This window comes from Apodemus sylvaticus, chromosome 16 (genome assembly GCF_947179515.1).
Source record: "Apodemus sylvaticus chromosome 16, mApoSyl1.1, whole genome shotgun sequence".
Taxonomy (NCBI): domain Eukaryota; kingdom Metazoa; phylum Chordata; class Mammalia; order Rodentia; family Muridae; genus Apodemus; species Apodemus sylvaticus.
The window spans coordinates 47,083,354-47,100,279 of NC_067487.1; the positions used below are offsets into that span (position 1 = coordinate 47,083,354).

Below are 16,926 nucleotides of genomic sequence, written 5' to 3' on the forward strand. Positions count from 1 at the left end.
CGTTTTCTTAAAACAAACGTCATTTTAGGAAAGAAGAACAAAAGAAAATCAAATGACAGAGACCATGTGTGGCCTACAAACCTAAAATCTTTTCTATGTTACTCTTCACAGAAAAACCTAAATCATTTGTGCAAGCCTCAATCTAATGTTTGTGGGTGTGTTATACTCTGCAGCCCAAGGCATTCTAAGTACTGAAAGCTTCATTTTAGATGTGCAGAAATTAATGTTGGCCAAAGGGTTCAAGTGGACAATCCAAACACAAATTTGTCATTATTTCCATTTATTGTAAAAGGATGCCAAACTAAGGCATCAAAAAAATAAAAAGCTTTTAACACAGTTTTCTATACCTCAGAGCTTCAGATATTTCTTGATTTTACAGTTCCTTCTGTAAACAATGCTTCTGGACAAAATAAAACGCATTTAATGACGATCCTCAAAGGAGGTCAGTTTGCCCTGTGATCTGAACAAGGCATTTCCTGAACGAGGAAAGCAACTCGAGGAGACTCCACAGAGGAAAAGGATGACACATAAATATTACATAAGCAAACTCGCTGATGTAATACATGACATCTGTAGAGAGAGAACTGGCATTTCCTGCTGACTCACTGAGAGGGCGAATCTCCCCTGTAAAGCACCCAAACCTTCCTCCCTTAACTCTGAGCCTTGGTTAAAGGCACTGCTTCCTATGGGGCCCCACTGCTCAGCAGTACCTTAGTGCAGTTTAATTCTTAACAGAACCATACTTATTAAGAGACCATTGTGGAAGGCCCAGGAGTCAAGGTACGGCACTCACCAACACCATTGGGCTGTGAGTCCTGTGTTGGCTGATTAGCTGCCTCCCTTGATCCTACCCGCATTCCTTAACCGTTATAGCCCAGTGCTGATCTTCGTACCTATACACAGTAAGTGGTCAGTAACCGCAAGGAAAGACAGAGATGGGGGCAGGGAGGAGAGAGGAAGAGGAGAGAGATGGGAAAGTATAGAGGGGTAAAGGGGAAGAGAGGTGGGGGGGAAGGAGAGAGAATGAGTGTGAGCTGGTGTGTGTGTGTGTGTGTGTGTGTGTGGTGGGGGTGGGGTTGTGGGGGAGGGCTTCCCCATTTATACCCAGTACTGGTTGTGTTTCAGTGCTGGGTTGGTTTGTCGACAGAGCTTGGCCAGGTCAGGATCCAGGTTCACCCATGCCTCCCAAGGAGCACATGTCTCTACAGGTTCCGCCCCCAGAGGGCCTGGCTGATCATGTGATTGGGCCCGGAACAAACTGATAGCCTGGCTGCCCGAGCTTCTAATAAGGGGTGTCACTGTGACCGTGGGAATGGCTCTACTCCTCTCTCCTCTAGAGCCTGCAGATGGGGCTTTGAGGTTTGTCCTCGGCTGGATAAGAGGTTTGGCTTTGTCCTCCTTTCGGCCCAGCAGCCAAACACACAGGGCCACCACAGTTACTATCAGGAGGAGGAACACAGCAGCCAAAGGTATGATGACCATCAGAGGGTGATGGCTCATTTCCGGCTGCATGGCTCCCCCAGAAAGGGGCTCCCCCACTGTGGTGGCAACATCAGACCAAATGACTCTGGTAGAGGAGACACTGGCGTCTATATTTGGCTCTTTGCCACTTAGCTGATGCCAGGAATCTGTCCCCTGCCATTTGGTCTGGGTCAGGTTCCCTGGAGTTTCTGTCTGTGTTCTAATAGAAGTCCTAAATTTTTTCTGAGAGAAAACAGAGGCCACAAGGGTCTCTCCAGTGACAAGTAAAGGCACATTGGATGTAAATGACTGTAAAGGTAAGGGGTCTGGTGGCACTACGGTAAAGGCTAGATAACCTGTCGCTGGCTGCACCCGGTCTGCACTGAGCAGGAAGGTGAAGGAGTCATTCAGTGTATAGGTGCCTGTTAGGTTAGCATGTGGCTCAAGCATCAGCCGCCCTTGGTTGATGTCTGTCTGGGTGAACTGAGTGACCTCTTCCATCACAGGGCTGTCAACTGCTCTTCGAACAAGTCGTCCATGGACGGGGGGTTGTATCACTCCAAACGTGGGATCACTATTAGTCCTGTTAGCAAGCTCGGTTGCATCTAGATCCTCTTTCCTAAGCTGGTGAGCCACTCTGTTGGTAACTTTCAGGTTTGATATCACCCGCAACAAAGGCTGCACTCTGATGCCCAGGGTCTGTTCTGTCAAGTTGCACTCTGTTGTAAACAGGGAGAACCTCAGCCAATCTTCTGAGGCTGTGAGATTGGTCATGTGGTAAGAGAGTCTTCCAGAATCCAAATCCTCCTGCCCAAAGCTGTTGACTGCCTGGTTTTCAATCAGCAGGTGGCCGCTTTGGAGGGGCTGGGTTATTCTGTAGATGATCTGGAGGCTCTTACCATTGGTCACCGCTGACAGATGAGCACTGGTGATGGGGACAGTTGTCTGGCCTTGTGGCAGAAGCAGGTCTGTGAGGTTCACAAGAGTGATGGAGATGGGGACAACGTCCAGGTGGAAGAGCTTGTAGAGAGGGCGATGGTCGCCATCAGTCACACTAAAATAAAACACTCCAGAGGATGGGCTTCCATCTTGTATGAACCACACCTGAGCGTTATTGATGTCGGCCTGTGTAAAATGCTGAGCAGTGGCATCTGGATCGTGAGCCATTGCTAAAAAGCCATTGTTGGGTTGACGGATGATCGAGTACTGGATTTCATTTGGAGGACTGTCTATATCTTCTACATTGAGGATTTCAGGTCCCACAACCAATCTCCCACCCTGCAGAACTGTCAAACGAAGCCCTTTGGTCTTTAATTCCGGAGGCTGATCATTCACAGGGGTGATGGTGATATTGAACATCTCTTCCAGAAAGTCATCCTCTGGCTTGCTGGTGGACCGATTCTTTGGGTTTGGCCAAACAGCAAAGGTAAAATTATCAGCCAATGATTCAGAGTCGTCATGAAGATACGTGACTTCAAATACATTCACTGTGTGTTGGGAGAAGTAGGGTTTTCCTGTGGTAATGTTTCTCTCTCCAACCATAATGGTGCCATGGTGAGGAAGAGCCGTAACCTGGAACCAGATTTCATGGGAAGAGCGCTGAGGCTGGGGTAGCTGGAGTAAGAGGTTGGAAGCATCTAATTTAGATTGGTCAATGAGAACTCTATCTCCCTCCTTGACAGAGGCACCTATCGAAACGGTCAAAGAACAAAGAGACATTTAATCAGACATGTAATGAAAGTCATAAAGCTCAGTGGATTAATTCTAAACACACAAGTTGTACAAGAATCTGAATTAGCATAGAAAAATAAAATTTAAACATAAACACATTCCTATAGAAACCAATACAGAGGTCCCTCAAAAATCAAAACAAAACAAAAACCAAAGTGAAAATAGAACTACTCTATAAGTCAGCTATACACTCTTGGGTGTGTACTCGAAGGAATCTTGTCAGTCCACAGAGATGCCTGCAAGATCTATATTTACTGCTGCATTATTCACAGTGGACAGGAAGTAAGATCAGGTAGAAGACCATCCACAGATGAATGGCAAAGAAAATGTGGGACATATATACAGTGGAATCCTACATTGGCGTAAAGAGAAGAGAAATGGTGACATTTGTGGGGTGGGGGATGAGTTCAATTGGAGATGATTTTCTTAGGTTAAATTAGTGAAGCTCAGACAAATGTCACTTGTTTTCTTTTACTTGCAGAACTGGGATTTACGTGTGTGTGTGTGTGTGTGTGTGTGTGTGTGTGTGTGTGTATTTATGTGCATTCGGAGGTCCTCACAGTAAAGAAGTGGCCTCCTGATGGGGATGGGACGTGATAACACTCCATGTGGCAGGAGGGCAGAGCTGGGAACTTCACTGAGGGAAGAAAGGAAATAGCTGGAGCAGAGGAAGGACACAGGAAGTGGGAAGGGAGTGTTTGGGAACTGAATGCAAACAACCATTAAGTCAGCATTTCAGGCAAGGAAGCTTTAGAACCTGTACATCCATGTATACAGTGCTAATTTCCCAACCTCCTCATGGCTGAAGCTCTCCTGCCATAGAAACCGGCCCAGCTCCTAATAATTCTTTTCTACTCATTATTTTCATTGGTGTCAACAACTTTCAGTCATGGGCATGACGAAGCTCCCACTGGAGGCATAAAGAGACTCCTTAAAGCCAACTGCGCTCCTTGCCGCTACACTCATGACAGGAAGCACGGGAGGGCATGCAGAGTAACTACCACCGGCTGCAACTCTGTCCGTCTTATTGCAGAGGATCAATGTGTAGCACAGACTAAAAGGGAAAGACGGAGTGGCACATTTTTATCTCTTCTATAGACAGAGCACTAGCTTCGGTTTGTTGGCAGTACCTGTATTTGCAAGCAGCTGGCTCTGTCGGCCGGACTCATTCGTTTCATATGAAATGGTAATTGGGAAATCCTCAGGGCCCAGCTCCGCTGGAGGGGAAGATGCTGTGAACGTGAAGGAGTCTTCTGAAGCCCACCCCGTGCTCTCAGGATCCACGTGCTGGTAGAGTATCAGCCCCTCACTGACCTGGACAGAAGGAAGTGCAGTTAGGACCAAGCATCTGGGGTGATATAACCGCCAAGGCACTTTCTAAATGGAGGAGGCATGCTCTCTGCAGGGCTTACTAGACTCGTGCTTAAATTATTTCATGTATCTGTATAAAGGAAGAAAAAACATGAAAATGTGGTGACTTCCTTTTCACAGCAAGGAGATTGTATTTCAAACCTGATCTAGTCATTTAAAGAGAAGCCCGGTGACTCTGAGATAGCTGTCACCTGGCATGCTTTTCTTATGGAAAGGGTATACTAAACCCTCCTTATTGACAGACAGTGTCAGCCACTGTCAGCTCATATGACAGGTCTCATTTCTCAGATAGTGCTGTCCACTTCCTGTCGAACAGCCTATTTGTGATGAACTCTTAGACATTATACAATCTCATCTATACATACTTCAGGAAGTACTCATGTGATGTGACTTTCAGAAGCATTATCCTCAAGATTAAAAATAACTTATTGACATAAGCAAATATGCAGTTGGTGTCCAAATTTATCAATCTGATAAAAAGGAAGCAAAAACAAAGACAAGACAAAACAAACAAACAAAATCCATATACGTACACATGGCTGCTTTTGTTTGAGTCAAGACCCTTAAAAGGTCATCCTTCTCATAGATGCCTTTTCATCTGTAAGTTCCTACTTTCTATGTGTTATTTGTGTGTGTGTGTGTGTGTGTGTGTGTGTGTGTGTGTGTAGAAGGTCCAGAGAAACTAAAACTACGATTCTGTGACATGAATTGTGAGGGAGCAAAGAGTTTACAGAAGATTAGGAATTTAGTCCGCCAAACCAAAATGGCCCTAAGAACAAGTTCAGGTACCTGCCAGCTCCCACTGTATGAAGTACATACGGACAAACCAGCTGAGTACCTGAGCTCTGTGGTTGGGGAGAGGTGGATGGGGTCTTGTTTCCTATCAATTTAGATCTGTCCAGCTATTTTCCCTCCTGCAGAAGTCATCAAAATACCACCAGAAAGCCAATGATATGGAATTTCACCTAATAAATGAGGCAGGAAAACTAAATCAAGAGAAACTATCGCTTGGAGACTAAGAGCCATAACAATTCAGGTAAGAGTTCTAAAGCTAGCGGCTAGAGAGTGGTGACAAATACTGGAAATGGTTACAAAGCATGTCCTCATGGGACACAGGGCCACAAATCACAAGACAGGATCAGGCCTTGAACGTGGGGAAACTGTAAACCCAGGGAGTGATGAATGGTGTGGCGAATATAAAAGCCAACCTCAATCCCAGGACAAAGTGAGCATCATGGTGGACCTGCAGGAAGCTGGGAAGACCCCAGCAGCCCCCTTGGCATTCCTGCCCAGCATGCAGAGGCTGAACCTATTCCCAGGATGCATAGTCTGAATCCTTGCCCAGAATTCACAACCTGAGTCTCTACACAGAACTCACAGTGTGGAAGGCTGCAGAGAACTGTCCTGTATTCTCAACATCCATGTGCTGGTAGAGTATCAGCTGACAAAATGGCCACCAACCCTAGTGACCTCAGTTCCATCCCCAAGGTGGAAGAAGAGAATTAAACTCCAACAAGGTGTCTTCTGACACACACATGCACATCTTGTTATGTCATAATGTCATAAATTATTCTATTGACAAGATCATAAAAGTCACTATATCAAAAAGTAAGGAATGGTTCCAAATTAAAGGATACTAAAGACACTGGAGAACAAAATGCTATGTTCTATGTGGTGGCTAATTTCCTCTTTCCTATTAAAGACATTTGTTGGAACAATTTAGGAAAGTTTAATGTGACATATAAATTGCATATTGACATTGTACCAAGATTAAAATTATACATTTGAAAATTACACTGTGATTATATGAGATTGCCTTAATTTTAGAAATTGCCATTGCAAAGACAAGTGTGTAAAACAATGACAGTGTATGTCTTGTTAAACACTAACACTTTGGGAATATGGAAGAATAAAACATGTGAACTCCTTATACTTTTGGTAATTATCTTACAACTTATTTCAAAATACAAAATTAAATACATTAAGTAATTCCCATTTTTTAATGAGCTTTAGAAAGGAGACACCATCCCCCCCCCCTTTTTGACACCATTCCCTTTTATGACAACCAATACAGGCAGAATGAGGGCAAGGAACCCACCCACAAAAGCCTTGTACACTGAAGACAAGAAGAAGCCATCTCCTGTGCCTACACCCTGGTCTGTCCCTACCCTGCCAATTCCCATCTCTATCCCCATGACCCCCAACTTGGTCCTTCCTGGGACTTTTAACAAGGCTGTAACCCAATATTACATTAGAAGTGTATATATTTTCAAAGCTTAAATTTTTCTTTGGTTCATTCTCTGAAAATTTCACTCGTGTATGTAATGTATTTCAATCATATTCATTATCCTGTCTCTATCTGTCTCTCCCTCTATCTGTCTCTGTCCCTCTCCTGCTCCCTCTCTCCCTCCCCCCCACCCCCATCCCCACCCTCAGCCGGTCTCTCTTAGTTTTTCAAGACAGAGATTTTCTGTGTAGCCCTGGATCTCACTCTGTAGAACAGGATGGCCTTGAACTCACAGATCTGCCTGTCTCTGCCTCCTGAGTGCTGGGATTAAAGTTGTGAGCAACCATGACCAGCTCCACTACTGTCTTTTATCCCCTTCCAGGCTGTGGCTTACTGGAGCATGGGCAGTTTGCCAGTGGCTACACCACTGAAGAAAATGACTCCTTCCCCCCATTGTTCCCAAATCTTAAAACTCTTCACAGTAGCTTTTGTTTGAAGGGAAGAGAAAAACATTCTTTGGGATTCTATAATCAAACTTCTATCTCATATCCTTGATTTCTATACAACCTCAAAGACTAGTCAAATCCTAAGGAGAAAGATTTGGCTCTCAGAAGGTCAGAGGCCCTCCTGGGCTCCCTGCAATGGACTACAGTTTACAGCTGAGGAGCTGCTGAGAAGGTTAGAAAGATGAACATCTGGAGAACTCTACCCTTCCTCCAACTTAGGGTGTGACAACCTCAATTGCAATTTGATGGGCTTAAGAATCACCATGAAGATGAATCTCTTTGATTTGTCTAAGAGGGATTTTCTAGATTAGGTCAATTGAGGTGTGAAAGCCACCCCGATGTTGGTGATACTATTCCACTGGATGGGGTTTAGAAAAAGGAAGAAGAGCTCTGGACACCAGTGTTCACTTCTTTTCTGCTTCCTGACCCTGTACCCCATGACTTCCTTGTCATGAGGGACTGTTTCCCCATGAACTGTAAGTCCAAATAAACCCTTCTTTTCTTAGGTTGCTTTTTGTCAGGCATTTTGTGATAGCAATAAGACAAGTAGTGAATATACAAGGCTAGTTGACAGCAGAGCTGGGAACAGCCCAGATTGCCTGGTTTATCTAGGAGCTTTGTCCTCAGTCCTTTTCTGGGGTTTCTTTGCCCCCAGCTGCCTGAATTTCTATTCTTCTGCCATAGAAGAAAATTGATATTAATATAAAAACAGAGGTAACAAAATGCAGTGGATTTTGAAACTTGGATTGATCAGACTAAAATTCAAATGTATATAGCACTAGTTTCAGCTTTGTGCAAATCAACTAGCTTCTCTATGCCCTATTAGTACATTGAAATGTGGAATAACATCTTCCTTGTGGATGTGCATTTCACTTTCGTAGCATGTTACCATCTCAGTGACCACAGTGCCAGGCCCTGGGCATTTCTAGGTATTTGCAGAGCATTCTAGTTCTCACTAATGGATTTCTCACGGGGCTCTGAGTTGGGTGAAAGGCTTTACACAGTTTTTACACTGAATTGCAGCAAAATATTAAACAACTGGAGATTGTCCATGCTTCATAAGATAAATATTTTCTAGAATGTTTGGAAAACTCATTTCCTGTTGCTTTATAAATACTTTTTTTTTACCATTTAGAATAAACATTTAAATAAACATGTGTTTAATGAACAAATAATCTACATTGAAACTGCTTTACAACATTTAATTGTCAAGTATATATGCTTATAACCTTATATAGATAGAAAAAAGGCAACTCAGGATGTTTCTTATATTTGTATGTATTTAACAACAACAGAGAAAATAACTTAGCCTTTATTGGAGTTCTACAGGTAGCAGGCATTCCACAAGGTACTTTATTTTAATGACTTAGTTTCATACCTAGTTCTATAAAACTCCTGAGTTCACGCGATTTCCACAGTCTAAGGCCCACCATCCACCTTGGAGCTGTGGAAAACTGAGATTATAGGCTACAAAGAAATTCATATGATATGTTCTGCAGCTCCAGGAGCCTGGTAATGGGGAGGGAGAGTCAGCTACAAAGTGTGATCAGAGTGAACAAACACCACTTTGTTGTCTGTTCTGGCCAAGGCTGTCAGTTATTAACCAGAACTTGTATTGATTTGCAGTAATTCTGAGGAATAACTCATCCGACAGCCTGTGTTTATCATGACTTATGATTTAAAGAAAGGCAGTACAGGGGCTGGAGAGATGGCTCCGTGGGTAAGAAGCACTAAAGTCCATCATGTAGATCTGAGTTCAGACCCTCAGCATCCACATGTAAAACTGAGGATGGGGTGACATGCATCGGTAACCCCAGTGTTGTAGAGGCAGAGGCATGCAGATCCCAGACACTGTCCAGTTAGGCTAGCCAATCAGTGAGCCCAGGTTCAGTAAGAAACTCTGTCTCAAAGGATACAAGGGTGAACAGCAGAGGGTGACAACCACCTCTGGCTTCCACATGTGTGTTTATATACCATCAACATGTGTACACACTCATATACTGTGCACAACAGCAGAGAGGCAGTATTCCAGTTCTACGCTGATGTCAGGTTTTTTATTTTTTTCTAATCGTATAGAAACTCATAAGATACTAGGAGGTAGAGGGTTGGATGGGACAAAAAGGGAGTCTTTTTGTATTTTCCCTTTCGATCCATTTTAGATTGGAGGCCCCAAGGAGGCCACCTGGCAGCTGCTTCATAAACTTGGAGCCGGAGAGCTGAGGGCCATCAGTGTTTATGGGTCAAAGAGTCACCCACCAGAAGGGAATGAGGAAGGCTCTTGAATGTGCTAGGCATGGTGGAGTCAACCACAAATGGAGACTGACTTCCACCCCCCAACTCTCCAAAGATGAAGCATTCCTTGGCCTGTGGCTGCGATACTCAACTTCCAGTGTGGTCAGCTGGCTTTTCTCATCTGTATGTAAATCATCTCCTGCCTTCCTCTTGAAAAGACACAGATGACAGCACTTAAGGGCCATCTAGATAGTTCAGGCCACTCTTCCAACCCTATGACTATTAACTGCATCTTCAAAGTCTGCCATGAAAGGGGTCACAAGTTCCAGAGATGAGGACCCGCTATTTTTAGGGGTTCCTGCACTTGTATAAAACTAATCCAAGATGTCCAATGCTACCTTTTGCTCTTTCCAAATTATAATCTTTTGTGTGGTCTCACTTGATTAATGTATTAAAGATCTACATACTTAAGAGTAATATGAGTCCCTAGAGACTCTTCTATATAAATGAAGATTTAATCTTCTCTGTGAGAGAAAGTAATAGTTGCAGATAGACTTCTGGAGTCCTTGCAGAGATTTTCTTTCTCATAAGGTGCTGCAGAGACCAACAGAATCATCAAGGGCATGAACCATAGCTCGCTGATAAGTATTTGGGTGTGATATCCTATTGTTAATCTCTAGCTAGATATTTCCAAGTGTTATCTTCTAGGACTGCCTTTTCTGCTCATTCTTACTAAGGAGAATCAGCCTTACCTTATTCAGCCTGTTTCCTGGTCATTCTGTAGCCATGACACCCTATGCTGCCTAGATTCTGGATCTGTTATAGAAATCTTGCTGTGCTTGTGCCCAATTATTCTCTACAGCCATAATGGTGGTCCATCTGGTGGAAAGTGAATGAACTCCAAGAGGATTTAGGATCTAGGTCCAGCAGGATGGAGTTCAGACTCTGGACAGCATAGCCATTCTAACAGAACAGAACATATTGACTTTTCAATAGCATTGGGCCAAAATTTGCCAGTCAAGTTTACGTTCAAGCAATGGACCAATGACTACAGGACAATACAGTAATCTCTACATATGGAACAATACTGTCCACATTACTCAGAGACGTGTGATGCAAAACAAAACTGCTGAAAGAAAAATACCAGTGGAAAATGTCCACAAAGACAAGTCAACCTGGTTACCACTGAACCAGCGAGCCCAAAGAGGCACAGGACGGGTGGGTGGCACCATGGATGACAGGAAGGCTGGTCCCTTCCTACTCTGCAGATTCAAAGACAAAAGTCTAATGAGACATCAAACTGATTTTACTCTCCATTAAATTATGACAAATTAATTCCCAGCCTTTGAGAAATGTGTCTATAATTCTCTAAAATATGTATATATTATGAAAACAGTACATCCAGATTTGGGGAGGAGTAATTGGACAAAATTATTAGCCCAGAATGGCTTCATGATTGTCTAAATGTGGTCCCGGAAAACCATTATCTGTGCTGTGGATGCAGCAGAGACCAAGACGGATGGCATCCGGCCCACAAAAGTACAATAGCTGAGATGCAATTACTGGCTTTGTCGAAAAGAAAAGAGGCTGGCTGTCATAAACCTCAAAGCCAGAACACTTTGCTGTTTTAATGACTCTAAATTATCTCAACAAGCACGGGAATGAAAATCACTCAATTAGCTGTGCACTTCCCTGGGAAGCCATCGGTGTGTTATGTGGAATTTGAGGCTTACTCTGCTCATGGGTTCTTGAAAATGGACAGTGGCATCTCCAGTGGATAAGAGAACTTTCATGCAATGGGAGTCTGATGGTTGCCTTCTCCGTGATGCATCCTATGCTTAATTTCTGTGGGTTAGCTTAACGCCATTAGGATTTGACATTGAAAAACAAAGTGACCACTTGCTTATCTTGGTAGGAAAACATGGTGAACTTATTCTGGGCTAAGAAACTAACATTGGGCAATGACATCACAAATACCTCCTTAGAGTTATTTTGACAAAGTATATTAAGCACAGTGCAGTCAAGATTTTTCATGAGCTACTTTCCTCATAAGTACTGATATAAAAATGGTCATTTCTTCACAAGCAAGAAAAGTACATGTTGTATTTGCAAATGGTGTAGTACTTTTAATCTCTATCCCTACCGCCCAACTCCCCCAGGTAGAGAGCCAAGGACAAATTAATTCCCTCAGTTAAAGGGTGAAAGAGCACTCAGCCATCAACTGCCCACAATGTCCCCATTGAATGCTTAGCAGGTCACTTGGCTACAACTGACTCCGGAGAAGAAAAGCTGGTCTAGAAAGTCTACTGGTAATTAGCCATTTGTAAGTTATGCAGAGCTAAATAGCTCTGAACTCTTTACATAGTTGAAATTATTTCCTGAGTGCAATCCCCCCCATCACATTGAAGAGCCCTGATAAATATGTGCTAATCAGGATCTCCAGGAGGACTTCAGAGGAAAGATTCCCGCTCCATTGAATGCACAGCCTCGGGCAAGGACTGCTGCACCACTGAGCAAACCCCAGTCCAAGAGAAAGGCCTCCTGTCCTCTCCTCCACCACTCTCTTACTGTAACCACCATTTCTTTTATTTAGAAACATTCACTTCCCAAATGTTCTAAAGCTGACTGACAGTAAATCTTAGCTGTTGATGACTGGGAATGACCTGGGTACAACTTGATAGAAGTTATAAACTTCAGGCTGTGCCAAAGCCCCTCTCCATCTGCATGTGGAGAAGGAGGCAGTGTGTGGAAGAGGCAAGAAGAAAGGCTAATTTCTTTCTGTTCTTAAAGCACACATAAAAATGCCCATTTCTGAACATACATGCTAACCAGGATTGGAATGTTTTCAGTGTTGTTTAATGTATATACGTGGTGGTGGTGGTGTGTGTGTGTGTGTGTGTACACATAAGTGTGTATATGCTTTGACCCATGCTTATACATGCAGAGGTCAGAGTAGTCCATCCCATGTCTTTCTCCTTAACTTTCCACAATTGCCTTCAGGCCTCTCACTGAAGCAAGCTGGCCATTTGGGATAGGCTTGCTGACAATGAACTCCCAGCAGCCGTTGTCTCTGTCATCTGAATGCTGGGGTTACAGGAATAAGCAGCTACACCTAGTTTTTATGTGTCTGCTGGGGATTTGAACTCAGGTCCTCATTCTTACATAGCAGATGTTCATACCGCTAGAGCCATGTCCTTATCCCTGGAATACGTTCAGATTAATGCACGTTTACTGTATTAATGAGTGATATTCCTTTTTGCTTTGATATAAATTTAACATTTTATTGTTTTCTGGCCTTGCTTTTATAAAAGCATGCACTGTAGCTTGGATCTGAAATGTCTCCAGAAACCTGATGTGTTAAGGTTTGTTCCCTGGCTTTTCAGTTATTAGGGTTCCCTGGCTTTGGAGTTATTGGGGTAGGCATGGGACCTTGAAAAGGGGGAGAAACCACTGAGGGAGTTAGGTGACTGGGGATGTGCCCCTGAAGGGGATATCGCAACCTTTCCTCCATATCTGTCTTCTCTCTTCTTGCTTCCCGGCCTTCAGGAAGCAAGCATTTCTCTACCTCGTGCGCATCGCCAGGATGTTCTACCTCTCAAGCCTCAAAGCAAGGACAGCTGACAATGGACTGAAGCTTCAGAAGCAGGGCCAAAATAAACCAGTTCTCCACACTGATTCTGCTCAGATACCTTGTTACAGCACCAGAAAGCCCTTGAACATTGTGTGTGTGTGTGTGTGTGTGTGTGTGTGTGTGTGTGTGTGTGATACCCACTAAAACACCAAAGTAAGCTATGATCCTGAAAGATCCAGAGTTCACATTTTGGATTTTATTCTTCCCTGGATTTCTCTGTAGTCTTCCTTCTTTACCCATATCATTGACTTTCTTTATGGTGGTTGAGGTGAAAAGAGAGGCAAGGTTTCAAAGGTGACAAACAGATGTTGGAAAACCCTGAGATTTGTCAGCACCTCCTTCCTCCACATCCCTCTTGCCCCGACTGTCCAAACAAGTCCCTGGAGAGGCCCATCCTCAGGCCTCTCTGTTCCTCCAGCCTGGGCTCTGGCCAGGGATGGAAAGCTTGGTCCCCGCATGAGACCTCTTATATTTTCTTAGCTCTCTTCTCTCATCATCCCCGAGGGAAATGTATTTGAGAACACAGGAACTCTCTAAAGGAAACAATAAGTGGGTCATAGGTGAAGCAAATGTCATTCTCCTCTGATGACCTCATTTCCATTCATTAAATGACTGTTGCACATTAGGGCAAACACCAGCCAGTTTCCAGTGTAGCAGAAAATTGCCTTCCCCTGGGAAACTCCTTTTAAATATGAGAAGTAGAAAGGGACTTTTCACATTTCCAAGAACAAAAAGCTAAGCATCAGCCTCAAACCCCATCTAATTAGTGTTTGTAATCCTTAGGATGTCCGGCCACCTCACCACCCATCTTGAATACTAGCTGGACTTTCTCAGTCATCTTGATGCCTGTTTGCAACTCTCTTCCTTGAAATTCTTCAGTGTGGCCCACACAAGTAGTCTAAGCCACTGCTCTGAGGTGCCCACCCCCCTAGGGGACGGCTAATGTAGCCTATATGACTGACCCCTTGAAGCTCAGACCAACCTGGACCGGGAGGGTAGGTCACATGACTACCTCGAAGCTACCATGTGGCCTCCTGTCTGATTTAATCTTACCCACTTAAACGCCCTCTTGGAAAAGCTGCTTAGACAACACTAGATCCTATAGAAATGTGGCCTTTGAGTCTGTCTCTCTCCATGGGCTTCCTGACTTTACATGGCCTTTGGGTGTGCCAGGTACCCCTATGATGTATCAGTAATATAACATTTCTAGCTTGTGTCTCCCCTGATCATTAGAAAAATGATTTCCATCTCAATGAACCTCAATTATGTGTGGGAAACATGCTATATACACTTTACATCTATTATCATCTTAGCCACATTTAACCACTTAGGGGAAAGCCCTGGCTAATTTGACAGGATCCTCACCTAGAATCCAGAGCTCTGGGCTCGGGTCCTGCCTCTGCCGTCAATAGGCTGTGTAACCATGTAAGCACACATGCTTTAGGTCTGAGTCTGCATACATGAGTATGATTTCAATAATCACTGCGATGACTCTTCACATTTTAAATACAACAAAACAGGTTTAACACTTATGTGATTTGCTGAGTCACAGAGGAATCCTAGATCTCCAGGTGTTGTGCCAAGAAACTTCTGTACAGTCCCAGTGCAGAAGGTAACTACCAGTAGGTCTCAGATGCCTAAATTATAAAATCTCTCCACATACCACACGACAAAAGCACCAGATGGCTGTTGTGTGGAAATTCTATGAACTACAAATATATCTGAGGTGAGGTTTTAGGGAGAAAGAAATTATATCACGGGTGTGCCTTGTGTACAAAGCCAGATACATGGTCTTTGTATAAAACCTTTCAGATGATAAAATAATTTCTTATTTGTCCTTTGATTCTAAGTTTCCAACCAAACTTCTGCAATGGCAGGTGCATGTTCCGCAGAGGAAAGGACCATGGGAGGGAAGAGCCAGACACCGTGTCCCTGACCCATGGACTGGGGCAGGCTGTTTCTAGACTGGAGTCTGCCCCTGTTTGCATAGGAAACAACGCCCTGTGCAGCACTGAGCTCCCAGACAAGACCCCTCCCGCCCTGGCTCACAATGCCATTGCTGACCTGCTTGTCTGATACCTCCTATGTGTTCACAGGGGCAGAAGACATCAGAAGGGGCAGGAAAACATTAAACTCTGGAAATAACTGGATTTTATTTAATCAAGATTTTGCTTGCCTGGGACCTTATATTTGGCTTGGTGTGCTAATTTCCTATTTATAAATGTGTTCTATTTTAAAGGTGGTTTGTTTTCTTAGAAAAAATGTACCCAGGCTTCCAGTATTGTACACAGTTTTCAGTTTGCATGTTAACGCACCATAGCAGTTAGAGCACTGTTCCAAATATTCAGTTTATCCACCACACTGGTGACCAGCTACCTCGTGTGGTGTGTTAATACAAATGACATTCTGGGACCCAAGCTGCACAGCTTCCCATGGTCCACCTCACAACTACCCTTTCTGCCTTTGGTGCCTTTGCCTTGCAGGAGGCCGTTCCAGTAACTGGATCCTGAAAGAATGAAGACATGAGAAACGGACCCCAGCCAACCCACAGTTGTCAGTGCAAGGGAGAAGGGCATTTTGGTTATCATAAGCCACTGGGACTTGGGGGTTTCTTGTTATTACAGCAAAAGCTACTTAGTTCTACTATGTTCACTAGCATTTATTTTGGATATATTGATCTTTATCTAAAATGCTATATATTTGCAATCAAAAGCTGTTGGAAATAATAGTCAAAATGTTTTGTCTTCTTTAAAAAATCCGGGACTAGAGCCAACATACTCTTATAGGAATAACCTCATTCTTGTTAGTATTCCAAAGGCACACTGACCCTGGGCATGCGCTGATGCTTCTGGGCACATCTTAATCCCCTACACAATGAAGTTTTCATTCCAAGTTTTTGTTCTGTGTCCTGGAAAAACCTGCAAACCACAGACATTATACTTCTTCTTTTCAGTGTTTCACTCGAAGCTTATGTTAGCCTCACGGTCACAAACGCACACATTGAAAATCAAAAGCCATGTCCACTCTCCACACATCACACAGAGAAAGCTCAAGGGCTAAGAACTGCTTGTATTTCCTCTAAACTTGACTTGAGAATTAAAAAATTCTTCAGCTACACAAAGCTATAGCCAAATGAATTATCAAACCCATTATTCCAGGACAGAAAGAGGATGACAGATTACCAACCAAAGGAATGTTTAAATTAAAGAATTATATTTGGGAACACTACCTTTAGAAAATGAAATAACACATTCACAAACATGTCTTGATTCACCTAATTCCTGGCTGGGAGGCAAAAAAAAAATGTGAATGCTTATTGATTTCAATAAGAAGATGTGTAAACCAGCAAAGTTACAAACACCCTGGATATAAATTACACATACACACAACTATAATATACTACATAATGGATGCATGTCATGTTAGATATAAATATACACTTTGGATTTCCTTTTAAAGATTTACTTATTTTTAAGTGTGTGTGCATGTGTGTGTGACTTGAACGTGGGTCTTCCACAAGAGCAGTGTTTGCTCTCAACGGCTGAGCCATCTATCTCTCCAGCTCCGAGGACTTTTTTTGTTACTTTCAGAATCAGCATGGTGTTTTCTGACATCTGTCTCATGGGTTCCCTGGGTCGTGGCCCGCGTCAGGTTGGTTTCCGCGTCAGGTTGGTTTTGCATCAGGTTGGTTTTGCGAGATGAAGACAAATGAGAGGGCCTCCCTGCTCGGACTCACAGCCCCACTCAGTGGCACAAAATGGATGTCA

General features: G+C 43.5%; 1 protein-coding gene and 1 long non-coding RNA gene across 2 annotated transcripts in view; one reads left to right on the forward strand and one right to left on the reverse strand.

Annotated features, from left to right (window-relative positions):
- Positions 1-236: 236 nt before the first annotated feature.
- LOC127666855 (chondroitin sulfate proteoglycan 4-like) overlaps positions 237-16,926 on the reverse strand; it is a 67,245-nt gene continuing 50,555 nt past the window's right edge. Inside the window, exons 9-10 of the mRNA XM_052159844.1 lie at positions 4,323-4,506; positions 237-3,149 (exon numbers count right to left, since the gene is read on the reverse strand). Of these exons, the coding sequence (XP_052015804.1) occupies positions 1,099-3,149; positions 4,323-4,506 (2,235 nt within the window). The 3' untranslated portion in view covers positions 237-1,098. The remainder of the gene's footprint in view (positions 3,150-4,322; positions 4,507-16,926) is intronic.
- On the forward strand, positions 1,371-13,203 carry LOC127666856 (uncharacterized). Its single transcript, XR_007973727.1, has 3 exons — positions 1,371-1,469; positions 5,484-5,599; positions 13,075-13,203. It is a non-coding gene; the product is annotated as an uncharacterized LOC127666856 (long non-coding RNA).